The sequence below is a fragment of the Sapajus apella genome, unplaced genomic scaffold, assembly GCF_009761245.1.
Source record: "Sapajus apella isolate SASKATOON/1434 unplaced genomic scaffold, GSC_monkey_1.0 scaffold98, whole genome shotgun sequence".
Lineage (NCBI taxonomy): Eukaryota > Metazoa > Chordata > Mammalia > Primates > Cebidae > Sapajus > Sapajus apella.
In genome coordinates, this window is record NW_022437038.1 from 6,516,435 (window position 1) to 6,544,287 (window position 27,853).

Here is a 27,853-nt window from a genome sequence, read left to right on the forward strand (position 1 = left end):
CTGAGTCATAAAAAGAAGTGTTCTTCAGTGCAACATATCTCTGGAGGCTGCTTAAGCCAGCCTCTGTGTTAGTCATCACTATACTCACAGGCTTACAGCCAGTGCCATCACATTTCCCCCTGTTCTACAGCAGACGGACTGAATGAGTTCCTCTAATCCCTGTATTCCTTATCCCCCATCTCTCTAAAACCCTTCTCTGAAAGAAGAATAACTATAGCTGCGGGGATAATATAGCTTTAAGGAAACTTTTGGCAGATGTGGACGTCGTAACATCTGGGCAGTGTTAACAGAATCCCGGAGGCCGGGACAGACCAGGAGCCACTCGTTCTAGGAATGTTAAAGTAGAAGGTTTTTTCCAACTGATGAGAGGCGCAGAGAGGAAAGAAAAAGAGGAGGAGAGAGAAAAAGGGCACAAAATACCATAAAACAGGTAAGATCTGCAACTAACCCCTCCACACTCCACTACCCCAGTTCACAATTGTGAAGGGGATAAGGAGATCCAGGACTTGGGCAACATGGCTGGGGGTGGAGGTCGGGGGAGAAGTTCTTTTATGAAGCTGGATCATATGCTGTTTTTCATTTGTGCTGTGACGTGACTGCAAACACATGTTCCCACCACCTTCTCAGCCCACAGCAGAGGGATGTTTGACTCTGGTGAGTCAAGTATTCAGCCTGAGATTGGGGAGAAGCTGGGCAGGTAAGAGGTCACTGGTTCAGAGTATTGGGTCTGAAAAAGGAATGCCCCTGATCCAGAACAAAGGAACTGGATGGAGGCTAGATGTGGGAGAGGGGTCAGTGATTAGTTCTCTAACTGTTCATTTTCCTGGAGCTCTCTTTAGTCTCCTCTTTCTCCTCTTTTTGTTGCCTCTTTTTGCTTTGATCCATCTCTTTCCTTCAGCTCTGTCAGATTTTCTTTCCTTCCTAGCTTCCTTCCCACATCTTTCTACTTCCCTTGCCTCCTTCGCTTACTCTCACTTTTTTTCCATCCTGCTTCCCTGTCATTTTCTAGACAAAATCTAAAGCCAAGTAGCAATTAATTAGAAAATGATTTTTTCCCTTTCTTGGGCTTTGCATGTCCCTTAGGGACTCTGGCCAGAATCTACCACCTTTTTTTCCCTCTATTTCTAGGACTGACTCCTCCCCTGAGCATGGCATTTCATTGAAAGCATGTGAGTGAAAGTGTGCTTGCTGAAATGGCCAGTGGCCGGTTTATACCAATGGGCAGCAAGTTTTAACAGTGTCATTTATAAATTATTTGCCCACTGGGAACCACAAAACCCTCATCCCATTAGAGTAAGGACAGGGCATGAAGTGAGAGGGCAATTAGAGCTTATTCACCCTCTCCTCATGTACCTTAGTAGGTGCTCCTCTACCTCGCTGACTTCCTGATGGCTCAGCAGGGTAAAACTAGAGGGTTAGGCTGAACTTGAAAGCCAGAAGCCACTACCAAACCACTAAGCCTTAAAACCCAAAGCTAAGAACACAGTCAAAGTATAGTCACTGCCTGGGAGACTAGAGAAGGGAAACATTCAGTCCTGTCCAATACAAATTTGGTAATAATATTGTCTAATATATAAATTACTTCCCTATATGACAGGCAATAATCAATTCTATGAGGTAGACAGTATTATTATTCCCATTCTATAGATGAGGAAACAGAGGCTCAGATAAATTAAGAAATTTGTCCAAGACCCCATAGCTAATAGGTGACAGAATTGAATTCACATCCAGACCTGTGTAACTTCAGTGTTCAAATTCTTAGACCATATGTGCTAACGCTTTCCCAGATAAGTGTCTAGGAAATGTTAGTTGAATGAACGAAACCTAATGGTAGCCTTTAGACCACGTACCCTCCTGGTTCTATTTGACTTTATGTTGGCCTTTTCCTTTCTCAATGTTCCTCTCTATAACTTGGACCATGAAGCATTTGCATCTGATCCCACCAGGGTTAATTGAAGATTGGTTGTTTTATGTCCTCCTCCTCCTGGGAGGAAAAGGGACCATAAATAACAAAGAGAGTCTTGTTATTCAATGACGTGAAAGATCCTTATGAGGGAGATAATATAAAAGGCATTCATTAATTATAAAATCTTTCTTCTTCCTCACAGATCCCATATTTCTGCTTCCCCTCACTTTTGGAAGCTAACTGATGGCTGACTTCTGAAAGTCACTTTCCTTTGCCCTGGTACTTCAGGCCATATACATCTTTTTTTGTCTCCATAATCCTCCCTTTCAAGGATGGCCAGTCAACTAACTCAAAGAGGAGCTCTCTCTCTGCTGCTCTTCCTAACTCCGGCAGTGACACCAACATGGTATGCAGGTAAGTTCTAGGAGCTGTTGTCTATCATTTCCAGGAAGGGTAGGTCCTAGACCAAGACTTGGAGAAGGAAGAGTTAGATCACAAAAAGAGACTCTTATTTTTTATACAGAGAAGCATTAAAGGACAAAAAAGGTAGTTAAACTTTGCAATAGACTACCAAGGGAGGCTTTTAAGGCAGGCTAACAAGAGCTGTCTGAAATAGGCCACACTAGTACAGACGTGGGGAGGTTGGACAACATCACCGTTGAGGCCATTGTCACACCTGTTTGTGCACTTAGCTTCCTGAAAACCATTTTCTAATATGAAATCCTTTATGAGTCAAATCGTTATTAATATTAATTCTTTTATGAGTGAAATACCCTTGTCAAGACCACAAAAATGGACTTAGACCACATATCTCATCTGGAAAAAATAAGGGGGGCAGGCAATCTATTCAAGTGAAACAAACATCCATCAGACTTCTTCCCTCCCTCCCTTCCTGACCTTATTTATAAAATGAGATTTTTATAGCCCTTTTCTGCCAAAGCTGTTAATGGCAAAACAGATCACATCCTTTTAATCAGGAATTTCCCAGTTTCTTCTCATTTGTTCTTTACTTCAGAAGGGATGGGGATTTCTGGATTCCTGAACATTTCACTCTTCACCCAGGGAGCCAAAGAGAACAAACTCAGTGAGAAGAGGGAAAGGGGAGGGGGAAGGGATGAGGGCAGGATAATGAAGTGGCATACAGAAGTTTTATATGGGGCCCAGCTGGCATTCCAAGTCCTAAGAATATTCTGTGGCCTGCAGTGTCTGCCCTCACAGGGGCCGGTGGGGAGGAGTGCGGGAAGGAGACAGGCCCAACCAATGGGGTTAGGAAAATATCCAGAGATGAGTAAATAACAAACTGCTCCCATCAGAGCCACACAGTCATTGCAGCTAAAATTTTCCACATGCCCTTAGCTCCTGGTGGAGGCCTTTGGCAGTAGCTCTGTTTGTCTGGAACAGCTGCATCAAGCTTTAAAACAAATATGCAAACTTCTTCCCCTTTTTGGCTTAACCTGGCTTTGTAGGGGGTGAAGCACAAGGGCTGACATTGAGATGAAAAAATTCAAGTCAAGCCCTTGGCAGAGCATATCCTGTTTGGAGTTAAAGACACCCCAAGTCTCCAGGAAATAAATATGCAACTGTCCTCCCCAACCTCCACTAGCTTCAGTTCAAGTACAGAGACCAAAATGCAGCCAAAGACCACAGGACTAAAGGAGTGGAGATTAGATGGCTTGAAGCCCAATTCTGAACACCTGTATGAAACCTCATGGCATGCAATGGTCTTTACCTTTCCCAAAACAGAAGCCTGAGCTGTTGGAGTCCTGAGGACAAAGCAGTGTTTTAAAACTTAGATTCAGTTGAGGTTCTCAAAGGGCTATTTGCAAAAGTGGAACTCCCCACTTCCATGTGAATCACGAGTCACCAGTCCTGAGGAGCTCAGGTTGGTGAGGTCTCTGCCAGCCCTACAATCCCTCTCATTCTTCCCTCTTCTATGCTTAGGAGGCCACATAATGAGAGACATTTCCCCTACATTGCTAGCTCAGCTGTTGGGCTTGCCTTCATGCATTTGCTCATTCATTCCTCCGACAAATATTTATTGAACAATCTTTATGCATCTAGGACTGTTTTGTTCACTTCTACAGCCTTCTCTTCAAATGGGCATGGCACAGGAAAGCAGTCAAATGTGGATCCAGAACTGATCAGAAAAAGGGTCCCGGAATAATCAGCAGGTGTTGGGAAAGGATAAGAATATAAATGAGGCCAGGCCCGGTTGCTCAGGCCTGTAATTCCTGCACTTGGGAAGTCCAAGGCAGGCGGATCACAAGGTCAAGAGATGGAGTCCAGCCTGGCCAACATGGTGAAACCCTGTCTCTACTAAATATGCAAAAATTAGCCAGGCGTGGTGGCACATGCCTGTGTCCTAGCTACTCAGCAAGCTGAGGCAAAAGAATTGCTTGAACCTGGGAGGCTAAGGTTGCAGTGAGCCGAGATTGTGCTACTGCACTCCAGTCTGGTGATAGAGTAAGACTCTGTCTCAAAAAAAAAAAAACACAAAAATAAGACTATAAATGAAGTAAAGAATGGGTTAAAAGTGTGTTTGGCATATATGTGCAGCCCAGAAAGTCAGACTGTATTTGTCATCATAAGCCAAGGATTAATATGAATCTTAAAATAGTCTTTTAACTATCAACTATATTTCTAACTATACTTTTGTGAAGGGCAATGCTTAGTGGGCCTGACTGTGCTGTAGAGGTTGGAAGAACCCAGTAAAAGACCACACAGTAACCAAGCGCTGACTGATCTAAAGGAACTGAGGAATGATCCCCAAGTCCTTCCCCCAGGGCTGAAGAGAGACAGGCAGACAGAATAATTTAGGGAGTGTTCACCTTTAATTTCATTCTTATACCCATCTTAGTATTCCACCATTTGCAAAAAAGAAAAAATACTCAGAGATAGGCAAAGAGGGGAAATGGGAAAATGGAAAGGTTTAAAGTGGCAAGGTGGTCTGAACCCTTTCTCCAACAAAGCATAGTTGGCACTGGTCCAGCTACTTCCACATCCTGATGGAAGCTGTAATTATCTTATTGAGTCTTCCACACAGTTTTCCTACATCCTCTGTAATTTTGGCATGATGTAAAATGCTAGGTGGTCTTCAAACCCCCCCCATCCCCACACACAAAGTAAAAAAGCTGTATTGCAAAAAAAATTTTGGACTTTTACCCCAGTTGGACATTGTCAAAAGCTCTCCCCTAAACACAATCTTCAGTGGAGTGTCTGAGTTTGGTATCTAGCGGGTCAAGCAGACCTGGGCTGGAATGCCCACTCTGCTACTTACTACCTGGGAGACCTTGGATAACTCCCTTGGTTCCTCAAGCCTGTTTCTTCAGCTTTATATTTGAAAACATTAGCAAAGCCTATCCTGCCGACATGTTATGGTGACGTAATGAGCTAATATATGTAATGTGCTTAACATAGAAGATGAGCGGAGTGACGGTAGCTGTCATTGTCTTGGTTGTTGTTGCTACTGTTATCTAGCCGCAGGGCTCTGACACTCCTGTTTTCTCTTCTGGTAAACAGTCCTTTGCCCCCTGCTGAGCATTTCCTCACAAGCTGCATTCTGTAACCGGAGCAGAGAGACCTAATACTTTAGGGAATCACACACATCTGGCCTCCTGTTTGCAGGACCTATAAGGCTTTGAGGCTAATACTGAACTGAAACAGCTGACGAGAATTCCATGACCTCCCCCCACCCCCGCTCCTCCCCCACACCCACCAAAGAAACTCCCATTAGGGGAAAAGAGAGAGCAAGGAAGATGAGGCCTGAGGAGAAATAAATCAGTTAGATTGGAAGCCAGAAGAACTGAAACTGGAAAACAGAAAAAAAGAAAAAGGGAAAAAAGAAAAAATGAACTCTTTCCTCTGGAATGAGGGCAAACCAACGAGGACATGATTTCATAAGGCAAACTTTCAATTGATTCATTCCCTTGTTCACCAAGTTGGACTGGTTTACTAATACCTCACCTCCCCCACCCCCAGTCTGAGCTTGTGGGGAATGGAGGAGATTCATCATCTAGCTTTTTGCTCCACCCTTTAGTGCAGGGGGCCCTGTGCCTCTTCCCAAGAGGAGGCAGGTGAGCTTGTGGCCTGAGTGTTTATATGGGCCAAAGGGCTCAGCACTAAAACCCAGCCCTGTCCTGGAAGCACACCCTCTCCTGGAAATGGGGAACTGTCTCTTGACTCCAACACAGCTGGCTACCCTATTCTTGTTCGTGCATGAGGTCTCAGGGAGGCTGGAAGGAGGGCTTCCGGAAACTTCACTCCAGAAAGGACCAAGTTGTTTTCTAATTAGTTCGTATTCATGACCGATTTCCTGCCGTCTGGTGGAACATACTATTTAGTCTCCCAGACAGCCGCAGACCTGCCTTCATTATGGACTGGGCCACTTAAGTGGATGGAGGTAGATTAGGAATGTTCTCTAGCTCAGCAGCTCCCTGTTGAAGTTTCTTCTGATTAGGGAAACAGGAAATTTATCCAAAGGACTTTGCCTGCCTTCTCTGTTCTCCAAACCAGGACATGTGCTCACAAAACTGCTCTCATTTCCTCTTGCCTTTAAGTCATTCCTCTCGGCCTTGGCATGCCACCCCCAGCAATAGTAATTTGATGGCAAAAAGACGTGTGCCCTGTGGGCTGGTGGAAGCCTGAGTAATTGTTTCTCTTTGAGGGCTGTGAGCAGGCCTGTCACTAAGGGAAAGACACAGGTTCTGTTTTTTTCTTCCTATCTGGGACCACAGTCCATTCTCTGAGCTTAGTCCCCAGTGTCTTACCAAGACTCATGTGTTGCTTCAAGGAAATGGGTCATTTATAGTCCAGATTGACAGGATTGATGTATGGTCAGGTTCAATTTTTTTTCTTTTAGGTGGAGTCCGTTAGTGCTCCCAGTAACTGGCCCCCACAACCAGGAGCCTGCCCCCTATGCAACTGAGGTGCTGAGATTCACCCGCAATAGTTCTGCTGCCTTACAATGCAGGGTTTGTCCCACTAAATATCCACCTGGCTCCCCACCCATGGAGTGCCATGTCCTAAAGAAGTGACAGAGTTGGATGAGAGGGGAAACTTGGGAAGGACTTGAGTGAGAAATCAAGACACCATCTTGATATTGTCTTCCTTATTCTAGGTTCTGGCTACTATCCAGATGAAAGCTACAACGAAGTATATGCAGAGGAGGTCCCACGGGCCCCTGCCTTAGACTACCGAGGTAATGTACCCTGTGTCTCAAGCCCAGAAAAGTTCTTTTCTGGCCTCAGACCTAGGCCCTTCCCTGAAGCATCCCCTTCAGGCTTGGCTCACATGTGCCAAAACTGCAGCACAGGGAATCAGGGGCTATGATTTCTAATCATGAACTTGGTTACTGACTTACTGTTTGACCTCACCTCTCCAGCCCAAAGGTTGCCCATGCATTATTAATCATTAAGTATTGACTAGTTACTCTATGCCTAATCCTGTGCAAGGTAAGCCTGTGGGTGACATGAGGTCTCAGATAGGGTTTTATCCCCATCAAGTAGCTTATGTTCTGTTGGGAGTGATGCAGGGGATATACAATTAGCACATGTAGGGTAAGTAAGTGTGAAGCTATGTCATGGCAGTAAATGCAATAGGGTTTAAGAAAAAGATGTCAGGAAAAGGGTCATGAAAGATAACATTTAAACTATGATTGTGGGTGGGATTTTGAGAACTGGAAAGGGGAGGGGAGAGCATTCAGCAAAGCAGATGGCTAAAAATATGAAAGTAAGAACAAACCTGGTAGAGGAGGGAGCTAAGAAGAAACCAGCCTGATTGCAGGAGATAAAATGTGGAGGGAGTAGTATAAAAGAAAGCTAAATATAGGCAGGTTGCAGTGGCTCATGCCTTTAAACCCAGCACTTTGGGAGGCCAAGGCAGGCAGATCACCCGAGGCCAGGAGTTTGAGACCAGCCTGGCCAACATGGTGAAACCCCATCTCTACTAAAAATACAAAAAATTAGTGGGGCATAGTGGCGCGTGCCTGTAATCCCAGCTACTCAGGTGGCTGAGGCAGGAGAGTTGCTTGAACCCTGGAGGTGGAGGTTGCCGTAAGCCAAGATAGCACCACCGCACTCCAACTTGGGGAGCAGAGCAAGGCTCTGTCTCAAAAAAAAAAAGGGGGTTAAATATAAAGAGTGAAGCCAAATTAGGGAAGACTCCATGATCTAGGGACACTTCTAATGAGAAACAGGAAAACTATCTGTGAGAATGCTGAATACTGACTGATTCCTGCATTAAAAGGGAAGTTAGGCCAGGTGATATCTAATATCCCTTCTATTTCTGATTCTTTGTTTCTTTGCTTTGCAAGCCATGTAGAAGTTTAGCTGTTGTACTAGGAGCTATAGGGAGCCCATCACATGTTTTTGCACAGGGGCATGACACAGTAAATTGTCATTTTAGAACATTAACCTGATTATTCTATGAAGAAGTAGGGGTTCAGTGGTAAACCTGAGTCAGGGAGACTCTCCAGGAACCAGTTACAGTAATGTTGGCTAGAGATGACTGAGGGTGGTAGCAAAGAAATGTAGGGTACAGGTGAACCCCATAGATGTTTCAAAGAAAGAGATGACAAGACTTGGTACAGACTTGATGTACCAAGAGCTAAGAAACAGACATGTCTGAAAGCACTCAGACTGTACACCTCAAAGAATTGTAAGACCCCTCTCAGAAAGACAATGTTAAAAAAGAAAACTGGTTTGGTAAAGATGCTCTACAGGCAGTTGGAAGTGGAGATGAAGCTGTGTGAGTTATCAGCTTAGATAGATGGGTTGTCTGAGGGAGCAGAAGGCCAAGGTCAGAGCTTTAGAAGACATCTGTAGACGTGAGGAGGAGAAGAGGAACCAGCAAGGGAATAAAAGGGAATTCGTGGTCAGTCATGTACAAGGATATCTGGACAGTACCTGTCATATTATAGAAGTCACAGAAGAGAGAATTAAGGAAAGGAAGGGGTAAGAGATCAATTGTGTCAAATATTGCAAAGAGATCAAATTGATGGTGGAGGAAAGATTTTATTTGGCAAGAAGGAGGTAATTGGTGACCTCTGAGAGAAACAGTTTCATTTGAGACATTATCAGAGCTTTGGGCTCCTCTAAGCGCCTTTGTAGCTACCTTCTACTTATGTTCTTCTCACTGCCAAAAGGTCCGTCCATACTCACTGCCTCTCTCTCTCAGCACCCAGTAACTTCTAAAATCTCTACAATCTGTTTCTCTCCCACTCACATATCTACAACCTGAAATGACATCTCTTGAAGAAAACAGTTCTCTCCCATGAGAGAACCAATTCCGACGACCTTGAGCTTGTCTCTCAGTTTCTAGCAGCAGTGAGCACCTTCCTTTCTTCTTAATCCCCCTTCCTTGGGCTCCGTGGCATCTTACAATTCTGGTTAGAGATGCAACTGGGAAAGGAGATGGATTCTCTGGTGGTGACAATAGAGAGAATGAGGCTGGGATCTGGGATCTGAACTTGGGTCAACCAGACCTGTCTCCTGAGCTGGTGGAGTATATCTCCAACTACAGCTACACACTTCCATTTGGAGATGTCTAAAACAAAAGTGTTTCATCTCTCCTGAAAAACAAAAGTATTTCATTTCTACCCACTGACCTTCCTACTTCTGATAATACTACCATCATTCTCTTAGTTACTTGGACTTCAAAATACTTCAAGGTCGCCTCTAATCGGCCCTGTCACCTTTTCCTCATCACTTCCTGCTAGTCAGTCACCAAGACCTGTCATTTCTTTTTCGTTTTTTTTTTTTTTTTCTTTTTTCTTTTTTTTTTTGAGACGGAGTTTCGCTCTTGTTACCCAGGCTGGAGTGCAATGGCGCGATCTCGGCTCACCGCAACCTCCGCCTCCCGGGTTCAGGCAATTCTCCTGCCTCAGCCTCCTGAGTAGCTGGGATTACAGGCACGCGCCACCATGCCCAGCTAATTTTTTGTATTTTTAGTAGAGACGGGGTTTCACCATGTTGACGAGGATGGTCTCGATCTCTTGACCTCGTGATCCACCCGCCTCGGCCTCCCAAAGTGCTGGGATTACAGGCGTGAGCCACCGCGCCTGGCCCATTTCTTTATTAATCCATGGGATTAAAACTTTGACCTCACACATGGATAATACGGTTGCCTCTAACTGGATTATCTGACTCATATTTCCCCCTCCCCCAAACCTATTGGCCCAAAATGACCATTTTAAATCACAGTCTGGTCTCAGTCTAGCTTCACAGACTGACAACCTCCTACCAGTTCTCCCCACATGAAATCTGTGCTTCAGTCAGGCTGTGTTCAGTGCTGTGTTCCCAACTGCTTTAGCCCACGCTGAGCTTGCCCTCACCCGTTTATTCTTTCATTGAATATTTATTAAGTACTTTCTAGGTACCTCTTTTGAAATAAATGTTTACTGTCTAGACACACTCATTTGGCCTTCATTATGTACTGCCTGTTTGATTTACTTTTTATTAGCCTCAAGAAAATAGTTCTGTATTTAACTATATTTCTGTATTGAACTATATTTCTGTATTTAACTGTTTTTACCTGTATCTAACTGTATTTCTATATTTACCTGTTTTAACCATATTTAACTATATTTCTATAGTTAACTGTTTTTAACTGTATTTACTGTATTTCTGTTTAACTGTTTTCAACTGTATTTAAGGAGTCATGTGTGTTACTCTCACAGAGCCATGGCAAAAAGTTGATCATGACCACTAGCATCCTGGGGTCAGAAGCCAGATTATGGGAGATTGTATATTGGAGAGGTGGTTAGTAAAAAGCAACAGATGCAGAAGGTACTTTCACAGAGCCTGGCAGCTGTATTATTAACATTAAGCTTATTCATTGGTCCTTCTTAAATGAGCATAAAGCCCTTTAGAGAAATATAAGCTGCACAGGGGCCTTTGGTTTGGAGGTCTAGTGTCTCATAGCTCTTTTTAGGACTTAGCCTCAGGGCATAAAATGAATTGAGTGAAGTTAACAATGATGAGGGGGAGGGAGTGGCCAGAAAAAGTACAACCTGAGGCCCCAGCCTCCCATGTAAAGTCTTTGTGACCTTATAATCAATAACTCTGCAACTGTAGTGCTGAAGAACCTTCTGTAATTTGGAAATGGTGTTTCCAGATGGCAGTTGTGTGTCTCAGTCACATGCTCAAAACTAATGCTGGGAACCACAGCGTTTTGCTGCTTTACGAAAGATGGGACACTGGCTCAAACTCAGATACTGACTTAGGGAAAATCATTCACAGGGTTGAATATTTTACACATGAAATTTCATTTGGTTCTCACAACAGCCCTATGGAACAGTTTATTATCCCCATTTTACCGACCAGGAAACTAAGCTCAGGGAAGTTTTAGATTCAGAGAGTCACAGAGAATTTAAACTCAGATCTGTGTGACTCTGAAGTCATGCTTATTCCATCTCTTTCATCAAAAATATAACTCATTGTTCTAGAAAAGAAGAGCAAACCAGAAAAAAAAAACAACCAGATCATTATTTTAGAATAAATTCGCATGTCATTTACTATCATTTTCACTCATCTTGCACTTTCTGTCAGTCCCTTATCCCGACCCCTAGCTTGGAGTCAGCTAGGCTGCTGCTTTGCTTGTAGCTTGCCTCATCCCTGAGGAAGCTAGTCACACTGCCAGGGTTATCTGAAGAAAATAGAAGATAATGGAGAAGGCCCTTTCAAACCTGTTGTCAGCACTTTATTTTCTGTATACACCCTAAAAAGAGATAGATGAATAGCTACAGAAAGCAGAGACAATGGGCCTGAGTTCAAATCTCAGCTTCTCCCCCTTCCAGCTCTTGGACTCTGCATAAACACCTATTATGTGCCAGTCACTGTGCTATGTATTTTATAAATGTTATTTCATTTAAATGAATTACATGCTTGCTATGTAGCAATATGGAACGATGTCAAAATACACTGTTATGTTTACCAAAAAAGCAATGGAGGGAAGAGTGAGCATCATATTCTATTCTATGTATTAAAAAGGAAGGAAAAGTAAGAAGCTATACAAACATTTGCTTTAAATGAACAAAGAAACTACTAAAAGTTCTTTGGGACGGGACTAAGTGGGGGTGAGTATAGGAGCAGGGGTTGGGGGAAGACATTTTACTTTGTAACTTTTTATACTTTGGAGGTTTTGAGTCATGTAGATATATTACCTATTCAATGAGGTCAGTGTTTGCATCAAAATAGTAGCCTATTTTATATCTGCAGTGGCAGACATTGTGGTTAAAAAGGACATGGGGTTTGAAGCAGACAAAGCTTGGGTTCAAATTTCAGCTCTACTCCCTACTTGCTTAGGGATTCTGGGCAATCTGCAAAAGAGGGATGAACACTACATACCTTACAGGGCTGTTGGGAGAACTGTATGAGATGATATATGTGAAAATGAAAACATGTAGCATGGTGCCTAGAACACAGGATATACAAAATAAAGACTTACATATTTCCTACCAGAAAATTTTGCCATACAGTATTTTTTGGTTTTTTTATTTGGTGGCGGGGGTGGGGGGGTTGTTTGTTTGTTTTAAGACAAAGTTTCGCTCTTGTTGCCCAGGCTGTAGTGCAATGGCATGATCTTGCCTCACTGCAACTTCTGCCTCCCAGGTTCAAGCAATTCTCCTGCCTCAGTCTTCCAAGTAGCTTGGATTATAGGCGCGCAGCACCACACACAGCTGATTTTGTATTTTTAGTAGAGACGAGGTTTCACTATGCTGGCCAGGCTAGTCTTCAAATCCTGACCTCAGGTGATCCACCTCGACCTCCCAAAGTGCTGGGATTACAGGAGTGAGCCACCTCGCCCAGCCTGCTATACAGTATTTAACCACATTCTTTTTTTTTAATCGACACATAATATTTTACATATTTATGGGGCACATGTGAGTGTTACATGCATAGACTGTGGAGTGATCAAGTCAGGGTATTTACGGTATCCATCACCTTGAGTATTTATTTTTATGTGTTGGTATCATTTCAAGTCCTTTCTTCTACTTACTTTGAAATATAAAAAACATTGTTGCTAAGTAGAGTCACCCTATTCTGCTATCAAACTTTATAATTTATTTCTTCTAACTGGAGATTTGTATCCATAACCAACCTCTCTTCATCCCCACTGCCACCCACTTACCCCTCCAGTCTCTGGTATCTATCATTCTATTTTGTATGTCTATGAGATTAAATTTTTTAGCACCCACAAATAAGTGAGAACATGTAGTATTTATCTTTCTTTGCCTGGCTTATTTCACTTATTATAATGTCCTCCAGTTTCATCCATGTTGCTGTAAATGACAGGATTTCATTCTTCATTATGGCCAAATACTATTCTATTATGTATTTGGCCACATTTTCTTTATCCATTAGTCCACCAATGGATACTTAGGTTGATCCCATATCTTTGCTATTGTGAATAGTACTGTGATAAACACATGAATGCAGATCCCTTTGATATATTGATTTCTTTTCCTTCAAATAGATACCCGGTTGTGGGACTGCTGAATCATATGGTAGTGCTAGTTTTCTTTCTTTTTTCTTCTTTTTTTTTTTTTTTTGAGATGGAGTCTTGCTCTTGTTGCCCAGGCTGGAGTTCAGTGGCACAATCTCGGCTCACTGCAACCTCTGCCTCCCAGGTTGAAGCGATTCTCCTGCCTCAGCCTCCCCAGTAGCTGGGATTACAGGTGACCACCACCATGCCTGGCTAATTTTTGTATTTTTAGTAGAGATGGGGTTTCACCATGTTGGCCAGGCTGGTCTCAAACTCCTGACCTCAAGTGATCCACCCACCTCGGCCTCCCAAAGTGCTGGGATTACAGGCGTGAGCTGCCCTGCCCAGCTAGTTTTCATTAAGAAAATTTCAGTAAGAAATCTCCATACTGTTTTCCATAGTGATATTAATTTACATTCTCATCAACAATGTATGCTTCCCTTTTCTCTGCATCCTCACCAGCATCTGTTATTTTTCTTTCTCTTTTTTTTTTGAGACAGAGTCTCACTCTGTCCCCCAGAATGGGGCACAGTGGCACGACCTCAGCTCACTGCAACCTCCACCTCCTGGGTTCAAGCCATTCTTGTGCCTCAACCACCAGAATAGCTGGGTTTACATGTGCCACTGCCATGCCTAGCTAAGATTTGTATTTTTAGTAGAGATGGGATTTCACCATGTTGGCCAGGCTGGTCTCGAACTCCTGACCTCAAGTGATCTGCCTGCCTTGGCCTCCCAAAGTGCTGGGATTACAGGCATGAGCCACCGCGCCTGGCCTGTCTTTTTAATAATAACCATTTTAACAGTAGTGAGATGATATCTCTTTGTGTGGTTTTGATTTGCATTTCCCTGATGATTAGTGATGCTGAGCATTTTTTCATACATCTCTTGGTCATTTGTGTGCCCTCTTTTGAGAAATGTCTATTCATGTCCTTCGCCCAATTTTTTAGTGTATTGTTTGTTTTTCTACTGTTGAGTTGAGTTCCTTGTATATACAGGACATTATTAGTCCCCTGATGGGTAAGTAGTTTGCAAATACTTTCTCCCATTCAAGAGGCTGTCTCTTCACTCGGTTGCTTGTTTGTTGTTGTTTTGCTGTGCAGGAGCTTTTGAGTTTAATATAGCCTTCTTGGTCTATTTTTCTTTCTGTTTCCTGTGTTTTTGAGGTCTTAACCATAAAATTGTTGCCTAAATCAATATCATGAGGAGCTTTCCCTATGTTTTATTCTAGTAATTTTATACTTCTGGCTAAGTTTTTGATACATCCTGAGTAAATTTTTGGATATGAGGAGAGATGGGGGTCCAATTTCAATATTCTGTATATGATTATCTAGTTTTCTCAGCACCATTTACTGAAGAGAGTGTCCTTTCCCTAATGTATGTTCTTGATGGCCTTGTCAAAGATCAGTTGGCTATAAATATATGAATTTATTTCTGGGTTTGCTATTCTGTTCCATTGATCAATATATCTATTTTTATACCAATACCATGTTGTTTTGGTTACTATAGCTTTATAATATATTTTGAGTCAGGTAATGTGATGCCTCTAGTTTTGTTCTTTTTTGCTGAGGATTGCTTTGGCTATTCTGACTGTTTTTTAGTTCCATACGAATTTTATAATTGTTTTTTCTATTTCTGTGAAAAAGATGTTGGTATTTTGATAGAAATTGCATTGAATCTGTAGATTGCTTTGAGCAATATGGTCATTTTAACAATATTAATTCTTCTGATTCATGAACACGGGATGTCTATTTTTTGTGTCCTTTTTAATTCCTTTCATCAATGTTTTATGATTTTCAGTGTATAGGTTTTCACTTTTTTGGTTAAGTTTATTTCTAGCTTTCTTTGTAGCTATCGTAAATGGGATTGCCTTCTTGATTTCTTTTAACCACATCCTTGTTTCAGTTTCCCATGGGCATTCTTTGGGTACAGTTGCTCAGTCAATTATGAATCTTTAACCATATTGTCACCTCTCCTGTATGTCATCTCATCCACATCAATGGCATGAAAAGCATTGTCACATGCCTCACTTACTTCCACATAGCGCATCCACCATTTCCCCTGCTCTACCAGTCTGGTGACCCTACCCAAACAGGAAATTAGGTCAATCTGGAATTACTTGTTTCAGAGGGTTCCTGGAGATCACTACTTCTCTGTGTAACTGCCATAGCCTTATGTCTAAATATTCTAGCACACTATGCTTTCAGTGCTGTCAGTGTCACCAGGCTATAGCTCCCAGAGGCTACCTTCTTCCTTATTTGAAAACTGAGATTGTATTTGCTTTTCCATAGCCTTTCAACGTTTTTGTCTTTATGCCAGGATTCTTCTGAGGCAGAAAATTTGAACTTATTTACAATAGTTGGGGCCTCTCCTACTGTCTTAGCATTTATCCTGACCTTTATATTTCCCTTTACCATTCTTACTTATTCTACCCATTCTAATCTGATGTGTATTTTCTTTGACAGACTATGGGAGAGATATATAATGGGAGTGATTGTTCAGGTCCCAGTCTCCCAAATAAGGTCTTTGTGATATGTGTTGTGGCCTTATAATCAACAGTTCTGCAACTGGACTGCTTAAAAGACTTTCTGTAATTTGGAAATGGTGTCTCCAGATGGCAGCCATGTGTCACTGCCAGAGGCTCAAAACTAATGCTGGAAGCCCCAAGCATGGTGCTTACTGAAGAAAAGATTTCTCACTGTCATCTGTCTTCATTCTCCAGTTGCACTCAGACAGAGGCTCTAGCCTTTCTTTGTTCCTTTGGTGCCCCATTTACCTTTTTTTTTCAAAGCTTTCTTTCTTTCTTTTTTTTTTTTTTTTTTTTTTTTTTGTCCCTTAGGATGTAGGAACTGAATCAGCTCACATGGGGCTTTAGCCTTCCCAACCCTAGGCTAACAGACCTGTGCCATGCCGTGTGTGTGCATCCTTGGGCAGGTAGCCCTCTGTTTATTTACACATGTACCTTTAAACTCTGAACCCACTAAAGAGTCATTTATTTTGTACAGCCTGTGAGGCATCTTTATGATGCCTTTATGATTTAATGGCCCTTTAACGTTTTGTGCTCAGTACTTTTGGGATTGGGCTTTTATTCCTAAGCAGCCTTCTTTGATGCCATATCCCTTCCTCTCTCTAGTTTACAGTTTTGTATTATCCTTTAAATTTTTATTTTAAACGGACATACGGAAAAACTCAGTCTTTTTGGTGTATAGTTCTGTGAGTTTTGACAAATGCATATGGTCGCGGAACTCCCACCACAGCATGAGACAGTTCCATCACCTCAAAAACTTGCCCAGTGCTTCCCCTTTGATGTTATCCCTTGCCTCTACACCTAATCTCTGGCAACCACTTATCTGTACTCTGTCACTGTATTTTTGCTGATGTCCCTATTATTTTTGTTATATAAATGGAATTCTAAAGTATGTGGTTTTTTTAAGTCTGGCTTCTTTCATTTCCCAAAATACATTTGAGATTGACTGATGCTGTTGCATGTATCAGCACTTCATTCTTTTGTATGAATACACCACAGTTAGCTTAGCCATTCACCCACAGAAAGACATTTGAGTTGTTTCCAGTTTTTGGCAATTATGAATAGAGCTACTTTAAACTTTCATGTACAGGATTTTGTGTGGACACAGGTTTTTAATTTCACTGGCATAAATACCTTTAAGTGAGATTGCAGAGTCATATGGTAAGTGTACCTTTCTTTATAAGAAAGTATGGTATTACCTTTATAAGAAATAGCCAAAATATTTTCCAGAGTGACTGCATTTTTGCACTTCCACCAGCCACGTATGAGAATTCCAGTCTCTCTCTATCTTCACAAGCACTTGGTATTGCCAGTATTTTTTTTAAGGTTAGATATTCTGATGGAGAGATATATAAATGGTATCTCATTATGATTTTAATTTTCATTTCCCAAATGATTAATGATGCTAAAAACTTTTGACATGCTTATTTGCCATTGGTATATCCTCTTCAGTGACATGTGTGTTTATATCTTTTGTCCATGTTCTAACTAAATTGTTTGCTTTTTCAATGTTTTGAGAGTTCTTTTTATATTTTAGATACTAGTCCCAGTTTATGGCTTTGTCTTTATGCAGAGCAAAATTTTTTAATTTTGACAAGGTCTAATTTAATAATTTTTCTTTTATGAATTATGCTGTTGGTGTCATACCTAAGACCGCTTTGCTTAGACCTAAATCCCAGTGACTTTCTCCTGTTTCTTTCAAGTCAATGATCTCTCTTGAGTTAATTTTGTATAAGGTGTGAGACTTAAGTCGAGGTTGTTTTTGTTTTTGTTTTTTTTTTTTTTTTGCATGTGGAAGTACAAGTGCTCCAGCACCATTTGTTTGAAGGCTATCATCCATTGAATTGTCTTTGCACTTTTGTCAAAAATCATTTTAACATACCTGTATGCATTTAATTCTGGGCTATTTTTTTCCCTTGACCTATTTGTCTTTTCACCAACACCACACTGTGTTGATTATGGTTCTTCTAGCTTGCCTTTCTTCTATTGCTACAGTCCCCCGATGGTGTTACACATTAAATATCCAGGATGGCGAAGCCACGTGCTACTCACCGAGGGGAGGAAATTATCACAGCAGCCTGGGCACGCGTTGTGAGCTCTCCTGTGACCGGGGCTTTCGACTGATTGGAAGGAGGTCTGTGCAATGCCTGCCAAGCCGTCGTTGGTCTGGAACTGCCTACTGCAGGCGTAAGTTGTATGTGTGTATATGCTGATGCATGTATGCGAGAGAAGCCAGCCAGCCAGCCACTGAGGGTATATGACTGGAGGTGTTACTAATAAGCCCTTCCCTCAAGTACAAATTGAGGATATTCCACAAGCCACCCTGCAGGGCCTTTCCTCATCCTAACATTCTAGTTCATTTTCTCTCCCTGTGGTTACTGCCCAAGCAATATAAGCATTTAAGTAGCAACCAGCTCTTCTGACTCAGGGAGCCCAGGAGTGCACAGACAGAGCTAAGGCTTGGGCATGAGGTCTGATGTGGACCTAGATCTTCTTCTGAAGCACCTAAGAATGTGTGGTCTTAGCCTCTTTTCCACTTGTGGTCAACTGCTGTCCTTCCTGGCCTACAACCTTAGAAGAACTTGGCAGGGAAGCTATGAGACATCCTATTCTTCATTTTCTTCTGAAAGTCAGAAGAAAAATCCCTATGTCTAGAATGTGAAAATGCTAATATACACACATTCCAAGCCATTTTCCCCCTTCAGTTTCCAAATCTCTAACTCTTACTCAAGCTCCACAGCCTTTTAGCAGCTGAGCTTTTTCTGTCCATATGTCAATGGCAGAACATCATTTGTAGGACATCCATGTATACACAGCCCTGTATTGGTCACTTCCTGTATTACTCAATTCCTCAAGTACCTCCAGGCTGCTTATACATGAATGGGATAGAAACACAAATGTGTGCACATGATGTCGTATAACTGGATACAGAAGTGCTGAGCATTCACAGAGAAATGGGGCTGGTCAGAGAAGACGCTGTGGAGGAGGGGAGAAGCTTGAGAGCCAGAAAGCAGGCAGTCACCACACCTCTTTAGGTGACTGGAATTAAATTTGTTTCAGGACTTAGATCCCATCATTTTCAACAGGAATTTGAATCGATCTGACACAATTAGAAAATATAAGGCTATAAAGTACAAGTGAACATAAAACCAATTAAAAGAATGGTGACATACCTATTCCCAGGTGCCTACAATGAGTCAATTACTACATTTGAGCACTGAATCTAGTTTCGATTTTCCTTGTAAGAGACAAAAGGGCACATGCTTTGGATCTCTCATTTTTCCTGTCATATGATACTAAGCAAACAAATTCATCTGAAGAGACAAATCTTTTCTCCTCACCCTGATTTCAAGAAGGTCATTTTTGCATAGGTCTTTACAAAGGGACACTGGAAAACAGAAAACGCAATAATCTTTAAGTCTGGATTGGCCAAGAAACAGAATGAACATAGCTTATACAGATCTTTATTCAAAGCTTCAACAAATGAACTTAGGCAGGATCCGAATTTAGATACCCTAAAGGAATATATGGCCTCTTTCTCTTAAGTATCAGGTATCTCCCGCAGACTTTGGCAAGCATAGGCTCAGAATTAATCCAAGGTGACAGGCTCTACCTCTGCTACATGTGGTGTCCAACACACATGGATTCCTCTTTTTACCAAATACCACCACGCCTGGCCCTCCAGGCACTGGTCTGACTTGTATTCTTGCCCAGAGAGCCAGCTCAAGCTGGCATGTAAGTTGAGCCTTAGCTGAGCAGTGCCTATGAGAGCCCCAAAATTATATGAGTATGCCTGGAGAAGAAAAGAAGCTTTGAACGTGCTCAAGGGCATCTAGCATTTGAGGAATAAGAGACAAAAACTAACAGTTGCCGAGGCCCTAAATGAGCCCAGGGTTATATGCGTTGTCTCTTTTAATTTATACAATGATCCTATGAGGTATCCACATTTTACTGAAGAAAACACGAAATTCATAGAAATGAGGTAACTTCTTAAAGTTACAGAGCTAGTAAGAGGTACAACTGGGATGAAAATTCAGATCCCGGTTTTGTTTTTTTTTTTCCTCTTGATAAGTTGTTTTACTTCTGCTTTTAAAATAGATCCTATTTGTTTAGAGAAGTTTTAAGTTCACGGCAAAACTGAACGAAAGATATAGATATTTCCCATTTATCCCTTGCACCTACACATGTACAGCCTCCCCTGTTGTCAATATCTCCCACCAGAGTGGTACATTTTTTTACAGTTGATGAACATCCATTAATACATCATCACCACCTGAGTTCCATAGTTTACCTTAGGGCCCACTCTTGTTGTATGGATTTTGACAACGTACAATGTTAGGTCTGATGTTGAAGTCCATGTGCTTGGACAAGTAATTTATTTTTTTGACACCCCCCTGCCCAAGGGTGCTGCTTACTTTATGAAAATACAAAGACAATTAGGGGAAAAGGCAGTTAGGCACAAAAATGTAAGGGCAGTTCAGGTAGAGTTTCTGTATTTTCTGCTATCTCTGATATGGTTCTCCCTGTGCTAGATGCCCAGGCATCACCTCCAGATAGGTGCACAAGCCACTGAGCTTGACACTTGGTTTTCTCTTAGAGATGAGATGCCACGCACTGCCATTCATCACGAGTGGCACTTACACCTGCACAAATGGGGTGCTTCTTGACTCTCACTGTGACTACAGCTGTTCCAGTGGCTACCACCTGGAAGGTGACCGCAGCCGAATCTGCATGGAAGATGGGAGATGGAGTGGAGGCGAGCCTGTATGTGTAGGTAAATGCTGGTTGCTCCTAGTTGTCCTGCTGCAAAGAGCCACTCTAGCATTATATCGACAAAAGATGTCGAATTCTCACCACAGAAGGCACTCCCCATAGCTATGAGGGTGGCACCCTCAGTATTTGCTAAACAAAATGATCTTTTCCCCTGCAGTTGGGCTTCCTTCCCCAGTTTCCTTGAGCACCTTGAACTTTTTACCTACCCAGTGGTGTGTGTTATTGCTTCAATGGATCCCCTCCAGGGAATGCAGGGGGCCCACAAGTCAGTACTTGATTTTCACCTTGGCAGACATAGATCCCCCCAAGATCCGCTGTCCCCACTCACGTGAGAAGATGGCAGAGCCAGAGAAACTGACTGCTCGAGTATACTGGGACCCACCATTGGTGAAAGACTCTGCTGATGGTACCATCACCAGGTAAGTCTGAATAATGGATGCTCCTTATGCCTTCCCTCGGCTTCTCTCAGTCATTCAGGCTGGTCACAGTGAAACTGCACAGGCTAAGGTGACAGTGAGGATGCGCCTCAGACATCAATTCTAAGGGTCTCTTTGCTCAGTGTTTCTTTCATCCTGTCCCATGCAGGGTGAAGCTTCGGGGCCCTGAGCCTGGTTCTCACTTTCCCGAAGGAGAGCATGTAATTCGTTACACTGCCTATGATCGAGCCTACAACCGGGCCAGCTGCAAGTTCATTGTGAAAGTACAAGGTCAGAAAGAATTCTTTAGTTTCCATAGTGTTCATTAATCCTGCTCTACCCTGACCCACCCCATGGCTCTCCTCTCTATGTCTGGAAGAGACACACCTCATTTATACTGGGAGAAGAGAAAAACAAGTTCACCAAACAGGCTTATTTAGGAAGCCACCATTACGTGTGCATACACGTTTCTGAAACCTTGACTCCTCAACAAGACTCTCATCAACAAGACTCTCATTCTCCTAAATCCAGATAAAATTCACAAGGATATTCTTTATCCATTTCTTTTCTTAGACTTCAAAATGATCACAGGTAATCAGCCTTCATTCTGTCATTCACCTCTGCTAAAATTGGTGGTGTTGGCATATTCTTCCTCTTTGCTTTGTGTTGTATTGTTTTGTTTTGCTTTTTTCATTATAAAGATAATACATGCTTATTGTTGAACATTTGATAAATAAGGAAATATATAAAGGGGAAAAATCTGTTACCCCATCATCCAGAGGCACCTGCTATTAACTTTTTGGTATTTTCCTTCCAATCTTTTTACTATACATACTTTAAAACATATATACTTGAGATTATACTGTATAGCCAATCATAAATCATCCTTTTTCACTTTTCATTAACAAAGTAATTTTCTCATGTTATTTTAAAGTTCTTCAGAAATATTTGTAATGATAGCATAATATTCTACTCTAAGAATATATCATAATTTGATTAACCCTTCTCCTACCAATGAACATTTAAGATTCCTCCAAATTGTTTCTGCTATTATGAGGAATTCTGCAGGGTAGTCATCTTTACATAGCATGTCCATAAAGTCTGGAAACAGATGGCAATATTTTCTTTTAAAGATTGACAGTCTTTTGATGACAACATGTATATTAACCTATGTTTCCAAACTTTACAAACCTTTGTCTGCATTTCAGATTTAATTCCTTAAGAAAGGAAAATTCTAGCTCCATCCCCATCCATTGGAAATATAGAAAAGCCATTTTTCTGATCATCCTAAGTCTTCCATTCTAGAAAGCCCAGCATGGGCACCCTCTTAGCCTTTCCTTCTTATGAGAAACACCGTAACTTCTAACTTGAGCTCCTCCCTGACAGTGAGACGCTGCCCAACTCTGAAACCTCCACAGCATGGCTACCTCACCTGCACCTCAGCGGGGAACAACTATGGTGCCACCTGTGAATACCACTGTGATGGCAGTTATGAGCGCCAGGGGACCCCCTCCCGGGTCTGTCAGTCCAGCCGCCAGTGGTCAGGTTCACCACCAATCTGTGCTCGTGAGTAAAACCAGGGAATGGGGCACATGGATATGGTGATCAGGGGAACTTGGGAGGATCTTCCTCATGGCACAGGGGTCTAATAACAGTGTATATGATGTGGGAATGGGGGGCTCTGGGATGTGTCTAATTTAAAGGCCAACATTATCCCTTAGAATACTCCTACCCCAAGAAGAAGAGTTTAAAATCTCCAAGTGCTCTTTCAGGATTTCCCCCAAGGGATGGGAGAAATATCCAGAGACGGGTAACCTGAAAGACAGGAACACCTCAAGATGTGAGGTTACCTAAGGTGGGATGGAGGAGAAAGCTATACTCTGACTGGTCACCTGCTTGCTCTAGCTATGAAGATTAATGTCAACGTCAACTCAGCTGCTGGTCTTCTGGATCAATTCTATGAGAAACAGCGACTCCTCATCATTTCAGCTCCTGATCCCTCCAACCGGTATTATAAAATGCAGATCTCTATGCTACAGGTAAGGCCCACTCCCCTAATGACGGCTTAGCTCCTATAAATTACCGCTTACCTTTTCCAAATCAGAGTTGCTCTTTGCAGCACAAACCCTACCTACTTCCTGAAACTTTTTGTGGATAGAATTTGATCAGTTTTACCATAGAGATATTTAGCACATTTTAAAAATTGCTTGGTTTTTACTGAAAAGGCAATAAAGTCACTGGAGTGGTGGCTGTGACTTGCAGGGAGCTGGGTGAAAGATGGGAAGGGAGTGTGGCAAAGCACTCTGAAGAGACTTACAAGACAGCTATGATCAAATGTAAATGTTGGGAATTAACTACGTTTATGTTTTCAAGGAATAATAGTACTAACAAATACTTATGCAGTAAGTGCTATGTAGGTATTCAGTACTGATCTATGGGCTTTACACATATTCATCTAATTCTCACAACAACCCTTTGAAGGTAGGTACTATCATTATCCCCCCTGAATAGGTGAGGAAACTGATGCATAGAGATTAAGTCACTTGCCCAAGGTCACTAGCTAGTAAGTGGTGGAGCTGGGATTGAACACAGGGAGTCTGGCTGCAGAATCTGTGCTCTTAGCCACTACCAGTACCAGAAAAAAAGGAAAAGTGTTGTAATATCCCAGAGTAACATAAGAGAGTTGCATGGCAGTTTTTAACATAAGAGATACCTAGCCAAAGCCACTGGTGGGGGAGGGGGAGGACGATAGGACAGAATAGATATGACTATGGGCATTTAGAAAAGAACAGGCTAGGTTACTGAAGATAATTCAGGGTGTGCTGACAAGACTAAGAGAAGCAACTCTGGGGAGCTGCACGGGGCTGGATACCCATGTGGGAGAAAAAGCTACGTAGGAGGTTTCTAAAGGTTGAATCTTAGAACTTGCTAAGTGAATACTCAGGCCCAGGATGGAAGCAGTTTTACAAAAAAAAAAAAGGCTCATGTCTGTACTCCCAGCATCTTAGGAGGCCGAGGCGGGTGGATCACGAGGTCAGGAGTTGAAGAGCCTGGCCAAGATGGTGAAACCTTGTCTCTACTAAAAATACAAAAATTAGCCAGGCATGGTGGCAGGTGCCTGTACTCCCAGCTACTCTGGAGGCTGAGGCAAGGAATTGCTTGAACCTGGGAGGCAGAGGTTTCAGTGAGCCGAGATTGCGCCACTGCACTCCAGCCTGGGTGACAGAGTGAGACTGTCTCAAAAAAAAAAAAAGAACCATTGAGGGTCTAGACTAAAAAGGACTTTATTCGTCCAGAGATCCCAAAAAGCAGGCAAAGGCAACAGTTCAACTGGAAGCAAGGGAGTAAGAACAGGAACAGGAACCTGCCAGCAAGCATAGTGACTCTGAGGGTGAGGACTAGAGGGGAAGCCTAAGGAGGAAACAGAGGTGGGGTGCCGGGGAGTATTCAAGGCCTTTTTAAACCTCACTCTGGTAACTGGCTAGTAGGTGATCCTGCAAGACAAGGCAGGACAGAGATCCGGGGTAGGACTGCAAGCTGTGCTGCCCAGTGCAAGGAAGGTAACGAGGGTAATGAAGAGAGCACTGGTCACAATTTCGGAGAAATCCTGGAGACCGAGCGAAGGCCCTGGCCAAGTAGCCTAGTGGTAAAGAGCACACGCCTGGGCAGAGGGCATCAGCCCTCAGTTTGAATCTTGGCTCAGCATGTTATTGTCACCACCTAGCTTTTGAGGGATGTTGTGAGCATTAGATTATGTCTACAAAGCATTAGGTTTGTGTATTCAATAAACAACAGCCATTATCATATCACATCGGCCATCCATTAAGAATTTGTGTAATTTAAAACCTATGCATAGCTAAGCAATAATTATGCTCCTGCAATTTAGTCACTGAATTTCTCTTTTCTACCCCACATTGTGTAAGTGGTTTCAGTAGAATGAAGGAAACACTGTTGGGGCGAGTACTTTGGGAATGACAGAGGGAACAGGTTGTTGTAGACCCTACAGTGTGATCATGTGATCACTGGGGAGAAGGGGCTCCTTTCCCACACTGCTTCATGTGGTCCCAGGAGGAATCAGCCAGGTAGCCTTACATTTGAACGCACAGGCCTGTTGTGTAAAATGTTCTCTCTCCCTCCCAGCAATCCACCTGTGGACTGGATTTGCGGCATGTGACCATCATTGAGCTAGTGGGACAGCCACCACAGGAGGTGGGGCGCATCCGGGAGCAACAGCTGTCAGCCAACATCATCGAGGAGCTCAGGTCCAGGCTGGGAGGCTACTGAACAGGGGTGGGGCAGAAATCCTAAGCAGGACACTGGCAAAAGCAGGCTGTGGGGGAATCATCGGATACTACTCTCTTGGGGCACTTCTTGCATTTGAACTCTTATGGATGTATTAGGTAAGACCAGAGAGTACTTCTTTACTTTGGCAGAACATCAGAATCAAATAAGGGCTTAAAATACAGATGACCAGACTCCACCCTAAACCACCTTAAAAATGTGCTTTTATAAAGACACCTGAGGGGGCTCTGAAGCACACAGCCAGGGCTGAGACAGTTAAACCCAAACTTGACTCGGATAAGCCCCTGCTCTTGTTTTCTGGCCTCATCTCTTTGCCTTCAGTCTCCAAAGAAGCAAAAGTCATCCTTTTTTTTTTTTTTTTTTTTTTTTTGAGATGGATTTTCGCTCTTGTCACCCAGGCTGGAGCGCAATAGCACAATCTTGGCTCACTGCAACCTCCACCTCCCGAGTTCAAGGCAATTCTCCTGCCTCAGCCTCCCAAGTAGCTGGAATTATAGGTGCGTGCCACCATGCCTGGGTAATTTTTGTATTTTTAGTGGAGACAGGTTTTGTCATATTGATCAGGCTGGTCTGAAACTCCTGATCTCAGGTGATCTGCCCGCCTTGGCCTCCCAAAGTGCTGCGATTACAGGTGTGAGCCATTGTGCCCAGCTGTAAAAGGCATCTTTAGGCACTGAAATCTGAATAATATCTATCAACTCCTGGGGAAGAGAACATTAGAGGTGACAGGTGGTGGAAGAAACTGGTCTTTTCATTATCTATCCAGTATCACCATTCTAATGCCTTCACATATACTCATGGCCAAGAAAGCCATCACTGCTCTCTGTTCTAGAAACAACACCTGCCTCTAGAGCGCAGTCTCAGTGGGGACAGAAAGATTCAGTCCCAGTTAGGGAAGAGACTAGAAAACACTCAGAGGAAGGAGACTGCAGACTTGCAGCTACAAATGGAAGAGTTAACCAGATGGTATTTATCAACCTAAGGGCTTCCATGTATGATGTGCATACACAGCATAGTCTCTGCAGTGGGTGGCCCCTGGAGTCACCCTGTACAGCCTGAACAGCAATATGTAATGGCTCTGCTTAAAGGGGCCTACAATGAAAGCACTGCCTGTTAATAACAAAGCTGTCACAGCTGAGATGAGGAAGGGACAGCTTAGCAGTACTAGATGCATAGGGGCAGCAAGAGTAGAAAAACAAAGGGACTTGAGATAGGAAGTGGAGGGGATGGGGACCAGGGATGAGGTGGGCAAGGAATTAGTCCATGAGTGGAGCTGCAAAAAGTCAGAGGGTAGTAGAGCCTGGGGGGATGGGTGCCCAGACAAGGTCTCATACCTCCCTGGGCTGCTCTCTCTAGGCAATTTCAGCGCCTCACTCGCTCCTACTTCAACATGGTGTTGATTGACAAGCAGGGTATTGACCGAGACCGCTACATGGAACCTGTCACCCCTGAGGAAATCTTCACATTCATTGATGACTACCTACTGAGCAATCAGGAATTGACCCAGCGCCGGGAGCAAAGGGACATATGCGAGTGAACTTGAGTTAGGGCATGGTTGAAGTCAAGGGAAAGGCTCCTCTAGTTAGCTGAAACTGGGGCCTAATAAAAGGAAGAAATGATTTCCCACAATTCCAGGGACAGGACTGAGGTGGGTGAGTTTGCCGAATCCTACAATGTTTCCAGGCATCCTTTCAGGGCTGTTGAATAGTTTCCCCAGAAGCTAGGCAGGGACTGAGGACAGGCCCTGCCTGGGCAGTGGGTTGGGGGTAGAAGTTCTTCCTTTCCTAACCTGGGCCTCTGCCCAACTCTCCAAAGTCTTTCAGAAAAGTAAATCCTAAATTCACTCATGAACTGGCTGTTTTAACTGGGTCCTCTACCCTGAGGTGACAGCAGAGGGCAGCACTAGCACAACAGACAACCAGCTTACACTTTAAGCAAGTGTAGCTGAATTTTCCTTATAGTATTGCGGGGTGGGGGGCGGGGTAGCAGGGTACAAAACATTCTTGAACTTGCTTGTCATTTCCCCTTCTAGGGCATTGGGTAGCAAATGTTATCTGAACCATTTCTTCACTGTTAGGAAAACATTGCAGTAGGAGGATGTATCCAATCAGAGCAGAAAGGTACCCTCCAGCCAGCTCATGGGCAAGAACCCCTTCTTCCTGAGGCCTCCAGTTTTTGTAGCAAAAGGCAAACAGTTCTCTTCCTTCATCAGAGGGGCCCCCAACTTGTTACTTAGAAAACTTCAAAACCACCACTGCAGGTCGTAGGGAAAGAAAAGAAAAACAGACTCAGCCTCCTGTATTAACTTCTTCAGATACTCATCACCTTATAAGAGATGGCACAGGGCATGTGGAAGTTATAAAAGCACAAAAGCATTACCAGGCCTAAAAATAAATTCAAAGTGGAGCCACACACAGATCCCTGCTCTGACTTCAGTCTCTCTCAATGCTG

General features: G+C 43.0%; 1 protein-coding gene across 1 annotated transcript; it reads left to right on the forward strand.

Annotated features, from left to right (window-relative positions):
* Positions 1–42: 42 nt before the first annotated feature.
* On the forward strand, positions 43–27,848 carry SRPX2 (sushi repeat containing protein X-linked 2). Its single transcript, XM_032257772.1, has 11 exons — positions 43–430; positions 2,109–2,320; positions 7,023–7,103; positions 17,907–18,098; positions 20,509–20,685; positions 20,977–21,103; positions 21,270–21,391; positions 22,487–22,666; positions 23,006–23,139; positions 25,241–25,362; positions 26,759–27,848. Exons 2-11 carry the CDS (start codon positions 2,239–2,241, stop codon positions 26,937–26,939), a joined length of 1,398 nt encoding a protein of 465 aa, XP_032113663.1. The 5' UTR covers positions 43–430; positions 2,109–2,238; the 3' UTR covers positions 26,940–27,848.
* The last annotated feature ends 5 nt before the right edge of the window (positions 27,849–27,853 follow it).